At 35.7% G+C, this 17212-nt stretch overlaps 1 protein-coding gene across 3 annotated transcripts in view; it reads right to left on the bottom strand.

Annotated features, from left to right (window-relative positions):
- LOC149543579 (5'-AMP-activated protein kinase-like protein) overlaps window positions 1–17212 on the bottom strand; it is a 262094-nt gene that overhangs the window by 159991 nt on the left and 84891 nt on the right. For all 3 annotated transcript variants that reach the window (XM_089798356.1, XM_089798357.1, XM_089798358.1), the window contains exon 3: window positions 1043–1476. In XM_089798356.1, the coding sequence (XP_089654482.1) occupies window positions 1043–1476 (434 nt within the window). The remainder of the gene's footprint in view (window positions 1–1042; window positions 1477–17212) is intronic.

Here is a 17212-nt window from a genome sequence, read left to right as displayed (position 1 = left end):
GATTTTATTTAGAATCATGAATATAAATTAATGAGCAAGTATTTAATGTTAATCTTTGACATTTGGCATCGATCAATGATCAAGCAACATATATTCATACTATGAAATGCTTTCCTTTTGTAATTATGTATGTTTCTCTTTTTTTTTGTATATATACACACACACACACACACTCACGAACCCCCTGAACCCAAACAGGGAAAAAAAATTGAACCCACAAACTCACACCCGAATCCAAATCCGAACCCATCCCCGAACCCGAACCGGCAACATTTGACATTGATCAAATGATTAAGTATCTACTATGAAATTATTTAGTTTTACAATTCTGTATATTTCTATATTCTTTTATTTTTGTGTATATATATCAATACCCAAACTATCCTACCCTAGAAAAAAATTGTCCTACTAGCGTACCACTTGTTCCCATACCCATATCAACAACTTATGGAAATAAATTTTCTATGACCTTGTTTGAATACAACGACATTTCAGAAAATAGATCAGCAATCAACTTGTATACAGTATACAAAAACCATGACAAATGTGGAAAGGGATATCAGAAGTCCACACTAGATTGCACCTAAGGAAATATAGCCTAGAAAACTAGTTAGATAGGACCTGTTCAGGGAAAAGAGTGACAAAACATCAAGACAATAGGATGAGATAAGAGTTATAGGTTATAAAGCTCTAAGCAGAAAATAAGCCATTGCTACAAGATGCAACGATCAAACAATCCACAGTTTTTCAACTCTTCCAAAGATAGGATATCAGAACCTGGCATGTTCATTATCTATAAAACTTGTCTGGAAAATCGCAGACACGATTTTGCCAGTAAGAAACAATAAGTATGCATTTGTTGATATTAGGCTGTGTCAAAAAGACTCAAAATTAATACTCTGCCTCTGTGCTAAACTTATTTTTTACAAAAAAAAAATTAACTAAAACATTAAGTCAGCAACAAAAAACATGCAAGTAGACAGAAGAACATTATCTCATAAAGCTATTTGAAATGTGTTTCTCATTAAAATATTTCAGTTACCTTCTATATGATGGAAATATCCAGTGCGAACAAAATATGCTGCCCTTTCACGGAGAGACTTATTAGAAGAAGATTTTAACATATAATTTGAGTTTATTTCAGCCATATGAACTGTATCAGTGCCCTGGATACCATCAGGACATTCACCCGAACACCAAACATTTGGGGAATATTGGATTTGAAGGTTGGAATTTTGTTCATGGAAATAACGAGATCTATATGAACTACCACTGTTGTCATGAGGAGGTACATTGGATACTTGTACCACTGAAGAGGAATCAAGATCTTTTAGCTCCTGCTCAAGACTCACAGCACCATCTATGTGTGTCCCCTTCTTTTCTGCACTTTTTGTGACGCTAATTCCATCTGGCTCTGTCAAAAGTTGAGCTATGGCCTTATACCCTCGGCGTCTAATGACATTTGCAAGATCCTTTCTGTACCACATTCCAAGTTTAGAATAAATAAAATAGTTTAGAATAAGTTTGAGATTATTCAGTCCCATGCAGCTACAATTATCAACTACCAGAAAAGTTGTTAGTTTAACAGTGATTAACATACCGCTCTCAGTCGATTATGTAAGTTCTTGAAATAATATTTAAATTCTTATGTATGTGAAATCAAATGTAATATGTGTTAAGAGATCAACTCTTTGGAGAGGACAATAGCAGCCTTAGCAAAAAGGTGAACTTAAAAAAGGTTCTATAAAGGAATTAGCAAAAGTGCAGCTAAAACATTCAATAGAAAATACTATAAATTATGGAATGAAAGTAAACAAGCTGATTTAGAAGCATCACGTACCCAAACTCTAACTACATTCACTACTTGGAAAAGAATTAGAGCCTGCTTACAATAAACCACATAAGAGGCAAATAACACAGCTCAAATAAGATGGATTGTCCAAGGTGCAAATCATTAAAACCACATCTGTAAATTCTGCATTCTTGACAATTGTAATTTTTTTAGAATTACAATGATAGGCTACAGGAGTACATTTTCAACAAGTTTCCAAATCTTTGTGCTGGAGTAAGAGTTTGAAATGAATCAGAATCAACCTATAACAAATGAAAAATGAGGGATATAACACTTTGCAAAGAAGACGAATTCCCCAAACTATTTAAACTGTCTGGAAGTTTTATATGCTTGACAATTATAAGTTTTATATGATTACAGTTACAATAATGAATAAAGAGGTACCAAAGTAAAATTTTGAGGAAACTAATAAATTAAATCCTTGTAGTTTTGATTCCATCTTCTGGTTTACTGATATGGTTAAGGATTTATAGAAGAAAAAATAATTTTCCTTATGAGTAGCAAAGAGATGAAGAGACAAAAGATTTGATTAAACAACACCTATACATGAAAAACACCGCCATTACTAACAAAAATTCAGGGATTCGTTACGTATAATAGAGATCAGACCCTGTGTGAGGATGCATAGTCTACACAATAATGTGTACTTATTTTATCCAATAAACAGAAACTGCCACAACGAAAGATTATAATTTATTTTAGTTCACAACAGAATAAATCATGTAATCTCAACTGCTTGGTCTCTGTATTATATTGGCATATGCTTGATGAATTAAAATTGAAAATGGGTCAATATATGTTATATTATGCATTCTGTGATAGCTAGGTGCTTGGGACCTTTTCAAATGTTCATGTCCATTATGCAAATTTTTGCTCAGACTTCAATCAAATGTTTATAAACCTAAATGGAAAACTGTGCATATAGATTCTATAAAAATTAATGTAACAGATTTCTAAAGGATGTTTAACGGTGTCATTTCCAATAAGAAACACTTCAAACGTAGTAACAATCCTCTAAATGAGCCCACTTCATTACCTCGCCTTATTTTCATCCTAGAAGCATATAAAAGGTTAATCATAGAATTTTGAGTATTGGCACATCTCAATAAGGAAACTTTATCATGTACCAAAGGCCTTTAAGGTGAGTGCCCCAGCCATAGAACTTGAACAGACCAACTATAGGAGCTAATCAAATGTTGAAAATATAGAAACAATTTAGCTGCAGATTAGACTTTATTCTCAAATGCTTGTTTGGCTTTCACAAGTGTATATTAATAATTGACCAATGAATTATGTAGTTGTTAAAGCCATCCTAATAGGACAGAATCAAACTTTCACGGAAGGACTATAATAAGCCTTTCCCTGAAACACACGTGTTCTCTTAATCTCTTGTAAGTGATTGAAAGAGTTGGCTGATGGTCTTCCTTACATGCATGCCTACACTGACCATACTAGCATACCACTGCTGCAAAAGAGTCATCATTGCCAACAGAGGCAATCATAAATTAACAGAATTGATAAGAGTAAATGAGTGAAATGTAGAAGTGTTGAAATAGGAGAAAGCGTCACAGAAATGAGCAATCATAATTGGTGGCTCTGAAGCTAAAGTCTATGTCATTGGCTGCAATCTTCTTGCACGAGCATCATAATTTAAAACTTCCAAAGAAGCTTTACCACCTTCCAAGAATGAAAGAAGGATGTTTCAGTGAGCTGGTGTAGATGGAGGTCGGTTGTGACATGTTTGACAGAACTCCAAGAAGAAATGGCATCTCTTGAATATGAGATGTAATGGTTGCAGGATAGACACAAAACATATCTGTCAAAAAGTTTGTATACAACTATCAAATAGAGGTAATGGGTTCTACCCATGCCAATAGAAGCTATGCAAGAAAAACATGAAGTAGAGGCTGCGGCATGTGAACTGTTTAACAAAATGCCAACTCACGATGGCTATATGTCTTCTTGGAATAAGAAGAATATGCATGCAATGAATTTTGTTGAAAGGTCTTTGGGAACAAATAAAAAAAACAGTAGGAATGAAATTGAGCCAGCGATGTCAGCCTGTGTCTAGCCAAGTGATGTGAAGGCATAAGCTTGTGTGCACGAACTATTAGATGTAATGCTCGCAAGCAAGTATATAGATATCAGACCATGGAAGCATATGCATCATGGTTTGAAGTTTCTCTAAATGAGCAAGTTTCTAATTTCGAAAGGAAAGAAGCAAATCCTCGTAGTGGATTGGATCAATTCACAAATATCTTTCATATCACACAAACCCCTTTAAGAATATCTATACAAAGAGTGTTGAGTTCATGTCCTTTTATTTGTCCCTCTTCCTGACTATCCAATACAAAGCCAACACCTGCAGAAATTTAAGTAAAGTGTGACAGTGTTCTGGTTGGGAAATTTAATGGCATACATTTTCCCTTCAGCTGGTTGGGGAAATAAGTATAACAAAATGAAATATAAGTATCAGAGGCCTGATTATGCTCCTATTCTGAAAAGCGTGCTTCCTGATATAGGTGACACAATATTGGGTAATGTTAGTATTCAAGATTTTGGGATGTCTATGGAGATTGGGGATAGAACTGAGATGGCTACACAAGTTCTTGCAAGTGGTTTCGCCCAAGTAGGTGGTCATCCTATATCTACACAATGGCCGGAATCAGTACTTGAATGTATGAAGGATTATCATCCAGACACCCAGGAAGTAATTGCAACCAGTGATAACGTGATAGCAAGACTTGATACAGTTTCTACTGTCATTGTGTTTCAGTTGCCTATCACATACTGATTTCCAAATATAGACAAAAGATTTGCGAAGGAATATTTTGATGAAAACAAAACTCAGTGTCTCAATATCATAACCAGATCATGGTTATTTCAGCCAAGGAAAGGGAAGTCACAATTGTCCAGATCCATTCACAGGTTACTAAAGAGGATGTTGCAAACATGGTGATTTTAGGATAATGGGGAATAAGGACTTCCATGAGTTTGAAGATTGGATGTTTTTATCCATTAATATGGTTTGTGAAGGAAAACAATACATTGATTGGGCTGAAATAATCAATGATTCCTTGCATAATCAGCTCTTAGAGTTGGAATCAAATAATTACTTCTACATGACCTCGTATCTCTTCTATGCCATCACAGGGATGAAAAGTTCGTCGGGACTTCCAAGGCAGAGTGTTTAGAATGATGCAGCTCTTGTCTATAATTACCATCCCCAAGTGCAACATGAGCAGTCTCTCCATCACTTCAGAGGAGTGAATGACACCTTTAGCATGTTGACCGTCAGATAACTTCAGGGAAACATAGGGCTTAGGATATCTCCGGAGGCAGCAGCAGTGATTGAGCAATTTGGAAGTGATTTTATACAATTCCTAAGTTCACTTATATCCAACTGGCAGCTTATGATGGTTACCCTCTTCCGCTACCCAGATTCGTTGATGAAAAACTTTCTTTGATTAAGATGTGCAGACAAATTTGCTAGATCATTAGACTTTGTAAAAACATAAGGTCAAATGGCATACTTTTTCCCTAAGTCACAAGGTTTGAGTTCAAGTTTGAGTTTGACAACTGTGAAATTTCGATGAAGCTCGACAAGGTACAAAAAGTTGAATTTAAATTTGCATTTATAATTCAAAAATATATATAAAATACTTAATTAATAATAACAAATAAACATACCAAATATTAATATTTTACTACATCATATATATATATATAATAGTAAAGTTTTTCTAATAAAAACATATACTTATTATTTAAATTATTCTAAAAACAAACATAATTATTATTTCATTTAAAATATTAATAAAAAAATAATAATGAATAATAATAATAAATAAACATACCAAATGTATTTTAGAAAAAGCTCGAACATTATAAATATACACATTTATTTTTTAGATAAACATACATATAATATAAACATAAACTATTGTAACCTAAAAATGCAACCAAAAATTGCCACTAGCACTTAGTAATGGCTGCTGCAGCTGGGAGATCATCTTCTACATCGAGCAACCTGAAGCAGGTGAAGCTAGGGAGAATGGGAGTGTGTAGTATTTCAATTTCTAAAGGACCGTTACCCAGAGCTTCTAAAGAATAAAGTTAATACGAGAGTTTCTGAAGACAATAAAGGTAATAAAAGAGTTTCTAAAGAATAAAGTTGTTAGTTGTGAAATAATTGAGTGAATGTTGTGCAGAGGTGGCCAAATGAGATAACAATGTGTACACGTGCGACCAACAGCAAGGATTTTAGATATAGATGATTTCAAATGCCAGATGCCTTCCCAAAGAAATCAACGCATTTTCAGCAAACTGAGGTTCATTTATAAGAGCTTTTTTGCCAAAAATCTGAAAAAACAACAACCAAATTGCTTCTGTAAGAACTTTCTACCAAATTTTAGCAAACTCTTTCATGTTTTATGGGTTCGCCAAATTTCAAACCTAAAGCCAAAAATTCAGCGAACCCTGTGACTAAGCTTTTTCCCATTGGTATTGACTACTACTGGTGTGATACATTTGTAGATGCCAAGAACATAGAAAGATCCCTTGCAAAGATCAATCCATATCCATGTGCTATGCGGTTCCCTTTCGATAGTAAAGACTATTGAATAAATGAGCTAAAGTTGAGCACTAGTTCTCTAGAGGACTTCTAGGAAGACCGTGAAGATGATTTTGAAGTCAAATGAAGAGACTAGATGAGGCTCACTATGAAACAAATGATAGACTTCAAACTGATTATTGACATGACAAGCATAAATGATGATGAATGTTCCTTGACAGATCCTTTTTATTATGAAAGGATACAGCTGCTGGAACTCCCATCTATAAATTGGTCTATTCCTGAGTTCAAGAATTTAAAAGAAAGCAAAGCATATGTGATAAAAAGAACAAAAAAATGGGTAAGGGGCTTGAAAATACAACTACTAGGCCTACAAGCAAAAAGAAGCAATTCTATAGAAACCAAGGGCAATATTCCAAGATGGCATGAGAGGTGATTTCAAATAAGAAAACAAGTCAATTCAACAAGTAATGATGGTGATGAGGATCCTAGTAGGCCACCAAAGCTTGTGAAGTTGAGTTCGCAGTAAGAAAGAAAAGAACAAAGGCAACTTTAAAAGTAAATAATGCAGCTCGAGGAAAATTAGATACTAATGAAAATGTCCCCTTACAGGAGCCTATTGACAATAATGAACAACCAATTCCAATTGTCATGTCACAACTAGTTATGTCATCTCCTCCCCATGATTTCTTGCCATCAAAATTACAAATGATTGATACCACACAAGTAGATGATCCAATGCCAATCACATCCAACTTAGCAATATCAACAGATCAGAAATTTGTCCAAATACAGGAGTCATTGGCAGTTCCTTCATTCTCATGGTTATAGAAAAGTCTGCAGAAGAAGAAAAGAATAATACAGGTTGTACCCCAGCCTTAGACATAGTAGCTAATGTGTAATGTCCCCGTTATAAAATAAATCTTTAATCGAACTATTGTTAATGGGCCGATTGATTTAATATATCTTGGACCCATTTTTGTTTTTGTTTCCATAGTTTGTGTTGCCGTCGGCTATCTTTGTACACCCTCGGAGAGTTTTCCCGATGGGTATTTAAGCACGGCTTGTTGATAGTCATTAGCGATTTGATTATACTTCTTTGTACTGCGAATTCCTATTGGGATTCTTTGTTGTTCGCCATTTCAAAAGTGAAAGATCTTCCCTACTTGGTTTTCCGGTTTTGGTGGGATTCAACCCTCACCCTATTCTGTCACCTATAATACTTCGCTCAAATTTGGCAAATCGGAGCACCATCTTGTGACAAATATTATTTGAATAATATATATGTTCTATCTACATTCGTGTTTTGGCATTATCTGATGAATTTGGGTCTTTAAGTTCTAGTTGCAATACTAGACATTTTCTGTACACCATCCGTCTCACAACTCGATCTTCATTCCGTACCCTCCTCCTCACCGCACAAACTTGTCCATCACCGTACGAAAAATTAGGCCGTCACTCTCCTCTTGCATCCACCGTATGACCTATCTGCTCTTAGTCAAACAATTGCCCCCATACACCGTACGGTCTTCCCTTGCCCTCTCATTCCACTGTACAGCCATCAAGTGCCTACCATATGGCCCCTACATACCTTCTACCCTACGGCCCTCAAGTGCCTTCCCTACTGTACAACCATCAAGGTAATATCATACAGCCTTGTTTTCAGCCCTATTTTCTATCACCATGCAATCTCAAAATTCCTTTCCCACCGTAGGGACACCAATCCCTTCATCGCCATACATCGTCCATTTAGTACAGTTCTGCTTTAGGTGTATCCACTTAGCCTCTGGAGATCAGGAACATTACAGTGGTATCAGAACCAAGTTCTTGCCAACCTGCGAATAGTGAATGAGAGTTTATAGCTGGAAGAGAAGAACCCATTTTGTTGATAGAATGGCTGTTGAACCGGAACCCATAGCTACGAAACTCGTAGCACTACTGAGAGAACTTGCAAGGAATCAAGCATAGATCAAAGATACTCAGCGACTCATAGAAGAGACTCAAGAAGTTGGAAAACAATAAAATATCTAGAGAACAAAATGGTCACAACGCGAACTCAGTGTCAGGTTAAGCAAACCCTAATCCAGCATGCCCTCTACCGTCCATGCCATCTTTTCCCACATGGATGGAGGCACCAACCAAAGGGAAGCAATCGACCTTTGAAGAAATGCAAGAACAACTGAGAAAAGAATGGAAGAATGGGAATTTGGAGGAAGATATATCCTACAAAGATTAAGCAAATTTGAGAATGAGATATTCGAGAGGCAGAAATAGAGGATATTTTAACGATGATCTCAAGAGGAAGTTGAGTAAAGTAAATTTGTCTCCACTTGATGGATCTGGATCCATATCTACGCAAGTGTGGGTAATGAAGGTTGATACTTACTTCCAGCTTAATCCTATGCCAGAAGAAAAAACGATTAAATTTGCGGCATTACACTTGGAGGGAGTTGCGTATGAATGGTGGCATCACCACACCGTCACACTGGGGAATGATCAAATAAACACCTATGCGGAATTCACTGAGAGATTAATAGATCGATTTGATGGTAAAAATCCAAAACTGAATTTCAAAGATTTGACACAACTAAGGGAATCTAGATCAATTGACCAATACATTGCGGAATTCCAGAAACTCTCTGTTTTGGTCATGAACATTTATGAAAGAAGGCATATAGCACTCTTCATAGACGGGCAGACAAAACCACTAAAAGGTTGGGTAAAAGGGTTCAATGTTGCCACCCTATCGGAGGCCATTAAGAAGGCATGAAGTATGGCATCATTGTCGACATCATCCTCTCGAGGTTACTCACACTCCAAACCGCCATTGTTTCCAAGGGACAAAGATAATAAACCTCTATCGAGGAAGCCATCATTGGACGAAGCTACCAAACAGGAGCTCCGAAGGCAGAAACTGTTTCAACTACAAGGGACCATGGGAACCTGCGCATAGATGCCTCGGGAAACAAAAGATCCACTACATTGAGGTCGTGTCTGATGATGAGGACGAACAGGAAGATATACCCACTAAAGACAACCAACTCCATGAGGATACCAAAATGGTCAGTTTGAACCATACGGAAAGAATTACAGCATTGGTACGATGCGGAGGAACTATTGCCCTAGCCAATAGCCCAAGGTGCACAATGTTTCATTTACGAGGAACCCTCCAAGGACAAAGGGTTATGGTGATGCTCAATAGCAAAGCTAATCTTAACTTCATAAACTCATCTCTGGTGAAACGAAGAGGTCTAGCTACGGAGATGCATGCAAGATTTCAAGTCAAGGTTGCCGAACTCTTCTGCCCTACACACACCTTGTTCCTTAGCTAAGTATCACAATGGCGAATCACACAGTGACTGAGGATTTCTTCATAGTGGACCTTGATGATATGGAGGTTATTTTGGGCATATAGTGGATGGAGACACTTGATGAGAACACTCAAAGCTTCAAACGGATGGACTTTACTTTTGTTGTCGATGGAAGGAAGGTTGTTCTCCGCAGAATGGAAAATGAGGGTCCCGAAGGAAGTCTCTGCACATCAGATGGAGGCAATTTTTCAGCGTGATAATATTGCTTAGGCTACACATTGTTTTGTCTCAGCAAAACCTATAAAAGGGCAACAAACACATTCCCAGGATGATGATCTCCAAAATATTTTGAGTGATCATGATAGAGTTTTTATAAACATTTCTCCTAGCATACTGCCTCATCAAGGGTTTGAACATAGTTCCTAGGATTACCTTGAAATCGCCGATTTGGCGATTAGATTAAGGCCAGGTGATTTTTTTGGAGTCATGAATTGGCCTAGGTGATTTTTTGCCATGAATCAGCGATTCAGGCAATTCATGGAAAAAATTGCCTGAATCGGTCGCATGGCAAGACTTTAAGTGGACTTAATCTTTTAATAAAATACATGTTTTTTTGGTTTTCTTTTTGGCCTTTCCTCTTTGTTTTAACCCTAAAGGGCCTTCTAATTGTTAAGCATGAGTAGAAGAGAGGACAAGTGAGAGAGAAGAAGAGAAAAGAAAAACCACAAGTTTCCAACCAGCAAGAAGGAAGAGCACCAAAGGGAGCATTAATGAGTCAATATCAACACTCCTCAACTCATTTGCAAGAGTTAAGTGCTGATTTTTTTTTTTGCATGTTAGTGTATAATGCATTTTTTGTCAAATTTTTTTAGTTTTCATTTGCAAATCTTGAATGTTTTTTTGTTTTACTAAATTGCAAACTAGGGTTTGTTGTTTTGTAGCTTTGGTTTATTAATTTAAAAATTTGATATTTTACATGAATTTTCTTATTGCAGCAGCCCTTTGCTTTCATTTTCCGCAATTGGTAAAAAATATGAATGTTGGAAATATATTGAGGAGTTTCTTGGAAGAAACAAATTTCAAATGAAATGTATGTTTTGCAAAGAAATAAATTCTGGAGGTATTTATAGATTCAAATACCACATTGCTACTATACCTGGACATGATATTAGAATTTGCACTCAACAAACTATTGAGGCAAAACGCACTTGTTTAGTGGCATTAGAAAAATATGAACAAGAGAAATTGAATAAGAAAATGCAACTTGAAGGGTTAAGGGCTATTGGCTCCCATGCTCCCGTTGTCGCATCTACATCTGCATCAGCCTCCACATCTGTAGGTTGTGTCGGAGAGGGTTCTTCCAGGCCTCCTTTTCATCCTGTTGTCAATCAGGATTGCGCCTATAGCAAGATGTAAAATCTAGCTATCCTACTGAAACAATGGAAACTCTCTCAAGTGGTGGGTTGTCTTAAAACAAGAGAAGAATCTCCAGAAGCCAGGCTGATTCCTAAATTGTGATCACCTAATCCTAAATTGTACTCGAGATAAGGGTAAGAAATGAACGAATGAACAATGAAAACTAATCTAAATGAGGTGATACACTAATGGTTTTGAATGTAACCTTGACAACTTCAGCACGAACTACGAAAAGACAATTGATTCACAATACTCAGACAAACACGTAATCACAAAAGTGTTTCTATGTAAGGATTGGAAATTCTTGCTTTGAAAGGGATACCTAAGTTTCAACAATTTTTTGCAAGAAAACAATATTCACAAACATAGACCTGCAATCACATGTATCATGATTCTAATCTGCAACTAGGAACGTAACTATAATGAAGGCAAACACAACATTAAAGTAAGAAATTCATAAAATTGTACAAGAATCTATGAGAAGGAACCATTGAATTTCTGTAATCAATGCTGAAAACTAATCTCTGCTACAAATGCCCTTACAATCAACTCAAAATCTGCAATGTGCAAACATCTGAATCCGAAATAAGGTCCTCCATAGTGAAGTGAAAGTACAATGTATAGAAAAATAACCCTAACTCAGATTCCAAAATCATGCTTAGGTAAGATCATCAAAAAATGATGAAAAGTATGAAGGAGCCTCTGAACACTGCACTCAACCACCTGCCCAACTGATGGATAACTAAAAAATGCCTCTTAACTCTCCAAAATCTTGCACAAAAGGTCAAACTCGGATGCATTCAGTAACCCACAAAAATAGCATGTACAACTGCTATAACTCACAAATCTGCATATGAAACTGAAACTGAACCTGGCCTCATAATACACCTTGTTAACTGAACGTCTCCTTTATTCCAAAAATAGCTTTCCATTTTCTCCCCTTGCATTTAGGTATTAAACTCATATAATTCCCTTTAAATAATAAAATCAATGATTTTATAATTATAATCACTTGATTTATCATTTTTTACAATCAAATCTTTTATTATATTTAATATTAATGTGTTTGTCTTTTATTTATCAATTTTATTTTTTTTTAAATTTTAAACACATTAATATTAAGTATAATAAAGGGAATTGGTTCTTCTATTTTTATTAATATTAATATGTTTCTGCTTTTTGTCAATTTAAAACATATTAATAATAATAAGAATAGAAGAATATAATAGATTTTAAAACTCTACTAGTTTTATATGTATAAAAATATAATTGATATAATTTATACATATAAATCTAAAAATAGAGTTTTATTAAAATGCATGCCTATAGTTTATGGCATGGACCCAAAATCCTTATTTCAATGTAACAAAGGGCAAAAATGAAATACGCCCAAGGCAAAAAGGGTAAATGATCTCACTTTGTCTTCATTTTCACTTTTTTTAGCTCACATATGGAGGAGGAAAGAGGGTTTAAAACCCTAGCCACAGTGGGAAAACTCTATGATTCTCTGCTCTTTGATCTGTTCTTGGATGCCATACTGCAATATCTTTACAATTTTTACTCTTTTCTCAACATACTTGACGCCATATATGATCTTTTGGTAGCAGACTTTCTTCCTGTATTGATGGACGTGGCTGTTTGAACGGCATTCTCTTGTTGATAGTAGCCATTTTCCTTCAGATCTGGGCGTATTTTTCCATGGTGAGCGGCTTGAGTTTGAGCTTTAACTAGGAGACACCTTTATCTATTGCCTCTTTCATGAGTTTTTCCCATGCGACTTCTGTTAACTATGAAAGTTAGTCACGCTGGTCACGACTTTCTCCATTGTTTGCACGTTTTTCTTGGTAGCTCCTGCGGATTTCCTTGTTCATTGGTGATTGAGGTGCCATGTATTTGCTGAGAGGCGGCTATTTCCTGTTATATCTTTGGTATTTGCTTCCAACCACGAGTTTTATTTGCTGGGTTGTATGAAGCCTTCCATGCGTGAGCTAAAAGTTGGACGCCATATTCTACTAGTATGAGATTTTACAGGGTCTTCTCCTCTATGGCTGTATGTATATAACAGACTTCTTAAAATTTGTTTTAATGCATTTGCAAACACATGAATATGAAATAACGCGATGAGCATATGGGCTTGGTAATAGCACTCATACTACTGTTGTATTTCCTTTCTCATGCTATGAATAACTGTAAACGCTGGTTAAGCTGGAAAATAACTGGATTCCTGTCCTGGGTATTTAAAAAAAAATTGTAAAAAAGAAAGTGATTTCTCTCTCACATTTGGCATGCTGTATATGCACCATCTTTACTATTACATGCTGTAAGGATTCCATTCAATGGCTTCTTCTTCTTTTTTTCTTTCAAACCCTTTTAAACCCTCTATTAGGTAATGTGAAATCTTTAAATTTTGTTTAAAAGGATAACCTACTGTTGAATTTGCATAATATTCTTGATAAATAAGAATATACCTCCATTAGGTAACACATTACATGCTCATTTTCATGTACTTCATTCCATGGCCTCTTATGAGTTACTTTATGCAGCTATGATACCTTGCTTTCATTTGTTAAATACACACCCCCCTTTATTTCTGCGTGCTATTTAAGCTCAAATAAAACAGGTTACCTCTGTACATTATAAAGCTTCAATATAACTGGTTACTTCTGCAAACGGTTGCATATTTGCTATAACTGTGATCTTGAATTTGCTTCTCATGAACAGGGTTCCGTTGTAACTTATATATTTGTTCAAAATTTAACTTTCTTGAGTGCTGTTACTAAAAGGAAATTAGCAGTAGATGTCATCTTTCTTGGACTCAAATCTTGATTTGTTATAACTGTTACAGCTGAACATTAGTTGCTGCTTCATTCCTCTATAAATCTGATCATTACTTGACGAACATGCACTATATGAATAAGATGACTCCTTGCTTCTGTACTTTGCTCCTAGCAATTTGATATGTCATATATTAACAAAGAAATGCAGCATGAAAATAAAGCTCTTTTCCACCCAAATTCTGTTTTTTTTTTTTTTTTTTCACTACTGTAATTCCTCTACCAGTCTATTCAATAGTAAGCATTAATACTCCTGTTTATCTGCATTATATTTTCCTGGAGCAGATTTCCCTTGTTTTCCTATTGATTTGGGCATTGATAATTAATTCTGATTTACCTTGTGACTGATTGCATCTTAAACTTATGTATGCCCCCTCAACAGTCTCCTCAAATCTTTGGTCTTCACCCCTCCTTGATTTGACCAGAAAGTTTCATGCTTGTAACTTATGCACGTCCTTTCAATGATCTCCTCAATGTCTTCAATCCGCTACATTGGTTTGACTGGAAGGTCCCATACCTGAAACTTATGTATGCCCCCTCAACAATCTCTCCAATATCTTCTATCTTTGCCCGAACAAACTCAGCCAAAAGGCTTCATGCATGTAACTTACGCATGATCCTTCTATAGCCTCAAATCTTCATACCTATATTTGCACATGGAACAAACTCATTAGTAAAAAAATATTTTATCTTCTTCGGATTTTTCTTGCCTTCTTGCTTTTTAGCATAGTTATTTGAATCACCATGTTGTAGAAACAGCAGAGTATAAATGATAGGAAAGTTTTCCATTCCTTAGTTCATATGAACTGACTCATTTCTTTGTTCATTTTTTTGCAGGTTTACTCCCAGATGGAGATGCAGGATCAGCCCTTCGGCAACAAACCTTCCATTCAAGCAATGGATGCCTTTCCTTTTATCTCATTTTCAATACTTTTCTGTTTGTACAATGTGTTTAATTCAGATATTTATGTTAGGAGCTAAGAGCACTAGTAATATCTGAATGCATTGTATTCAAGTACTGTGTAAACATGAACACTTTGTAAAATATATTTTAATACTTGAATAAAAAGTATTATTTTTGGTACTTGTATCTTGCAAAAGTGATCAATTCTCTTCTTTATGCTTCTTGTACTTTGCTTACTACATTCTTTTCGTTCTGTACTGTACATTCTCAACAACTAAACACACTTAGTCAACAGATAGAACACATTTAGTTTAGCGTAAAACATAACAATTTAAGAGGCATGTTAAATTGGTAACATTTTTGGCGATCTCTCAGGGTTGTTTGCCTGCTAAACAGTAACAGACCAATTGTCTTGTCAATCCATTGGGTATAGAGTCATCTTCAACACTTAAAAAACGGAACCTTCTCAAAATCTAGAAAAACTCAAACTGAAAACCTCACTGAAATAAACACGCCTCACCACACCAAAACTGAAAACTAAACTTTTTCAAAAAGGTCTGTTAGTTGCCATAGGATCTTGTAGCTATTTGTTTTGATAACCAGGATAGAATTGTATCACAGTAAAGAGAAAAATTGGTTTCTTTTGTGATCTCTTTTTTACGATAAAACAATTGTATCGTGGTTGTGAAGATCGATAGTTGCAAGCTGTTATGACACCTCTCAGATTTGACTGAAAATTTATTGAAAAAACTACTAAAAAACTTGAACTACTAGCTTGAATGTGTACCTTGTGTCATAACAGCAACGTGGTGTGTTATTCATGATTGTACTAGGGTGGTATGCCAGCTGTCTTGGAATGGCTATCCCTCCCTTTTTCAGTATTTATATGTTATACACAGCGGTATATCAGTCTAGTATGATGGTGGATAACACATCATATTTCTGCTGTGGGGTAAGATATTCATTCAAGTCAACCATTATTCAAAACTAGAATGTATACTTGCTGTTGTTTTGAAAAATATTCCAAAAAGACCTATACCAACAATATGCTTGAGCACTCTCTGATTTCTTTACAGCTAAATGGCTGAGAATTACATCATGTCATTATGAACCTATTATGAACCCATGAGGTATGTATGATTCAGGGCATTGGAATTCGTTCCATACTCTGCATGATATGTATCTCATGTGTTGATGGCAGATTGTTAATGATGTGGTGTAGTTTTTAGCTTTATTACTAACAACTAACATGTTGAAATTTGAATTTAAATGTGCTGGAACAACACTTATTGAATTCTGAAATTAAATCACACCTCTACTCTACTGTGCCAAAGCACTTATTATAATCTGAAAAATACCTCAAAAGCACCGCTTGAGGTGAATCCCATTAACCGGGATTTTTAACTCTTCTTCTTCAAGTGTAGACAGATGGAAAGCATTATGTTGCATGGTTCCGGTTATGATATACGGACCAGCCCACATGGCATCGAACTTTGTATGCTTTCCAGGTCTACTTTTCAACTCATCCCATTTCAAGACTAAGTCTCCCAACAGGAAATCTTTTGGAGATGCCTTTTTGTCAAACGTCCTCTTCATTTGAGCTTGATGATGCTCAATGGTTCATAAAGCATCTTTTCTTTTCTCTAATAGTTCATTGAGTTGGGTCAGCCTTACCATCATTGGTTCTTCATCAATCATATCTAACTGATGCATAAAATCTAATGCTAGAAACTCAACTGAAACTGGTAATCTAGCTACTTTACCGTAAACCAGCGTGTAAGGAGACATACCAGTTGATCTTTTAGAAGTTATTCTATCAGCCCATAGTGCTAATTTCAACCTCTCGTGCTAACAACACTGATTCCCTTCTAATGTTCTCTTTATAATGCGAATCAGATTCTTGTTGGTGGATTCAGCTTGCCCATTACCCTGTGGGTAGTAATTGGCTGAAGTATTCAGATACATGCTCTTCTTAACAGCCCACTCAGCAATCCTATTTCCTGTGAATGCAAGTGCGTTATCTGAAATAATTGAATCTGGTACACCAAATCTGCAAACTAAATCTTCATAAAAATTTAAAACAGTAGTCTCATTTGCATCTTTAAGAGCTATTGTTTCAATCCACTTGGTAAAAAAATCAGTGGCTGTCAATACCCATTTATGACCTGCACTCAACAGTGGATTAATGACGCCAATGAAGTCTAGAGCCCATTTCATGAATGGCTGGTCCACTTGAATAGGTTTCAAAGGCATTGCTGACACTTTACCTGCAAAAATTGCACATTGTTTGCATTTTCTTACCCAAAGATGCGCGTCTTTGAA

The sequence above is a fragment of the Cupressus sempervirens genome, chromosome 8 (genome assembly GCF_028749045.1).
Source record: "Cupressus sempervirens isolate cs-2001-9-10 chromosome 8, ASM2874904v1, whole genome shotgun sequence".
Classification (NCBI taxonomy): Eukaryota; Viridiplantae; Streptophyta; class Pinopsida; order Cupressales; family Cupressaceae; genus Cupressus; species Cupressus sempervirens.
This window is presented reverse-complemented; position numbering and strand designations above follow the sequence as displayed.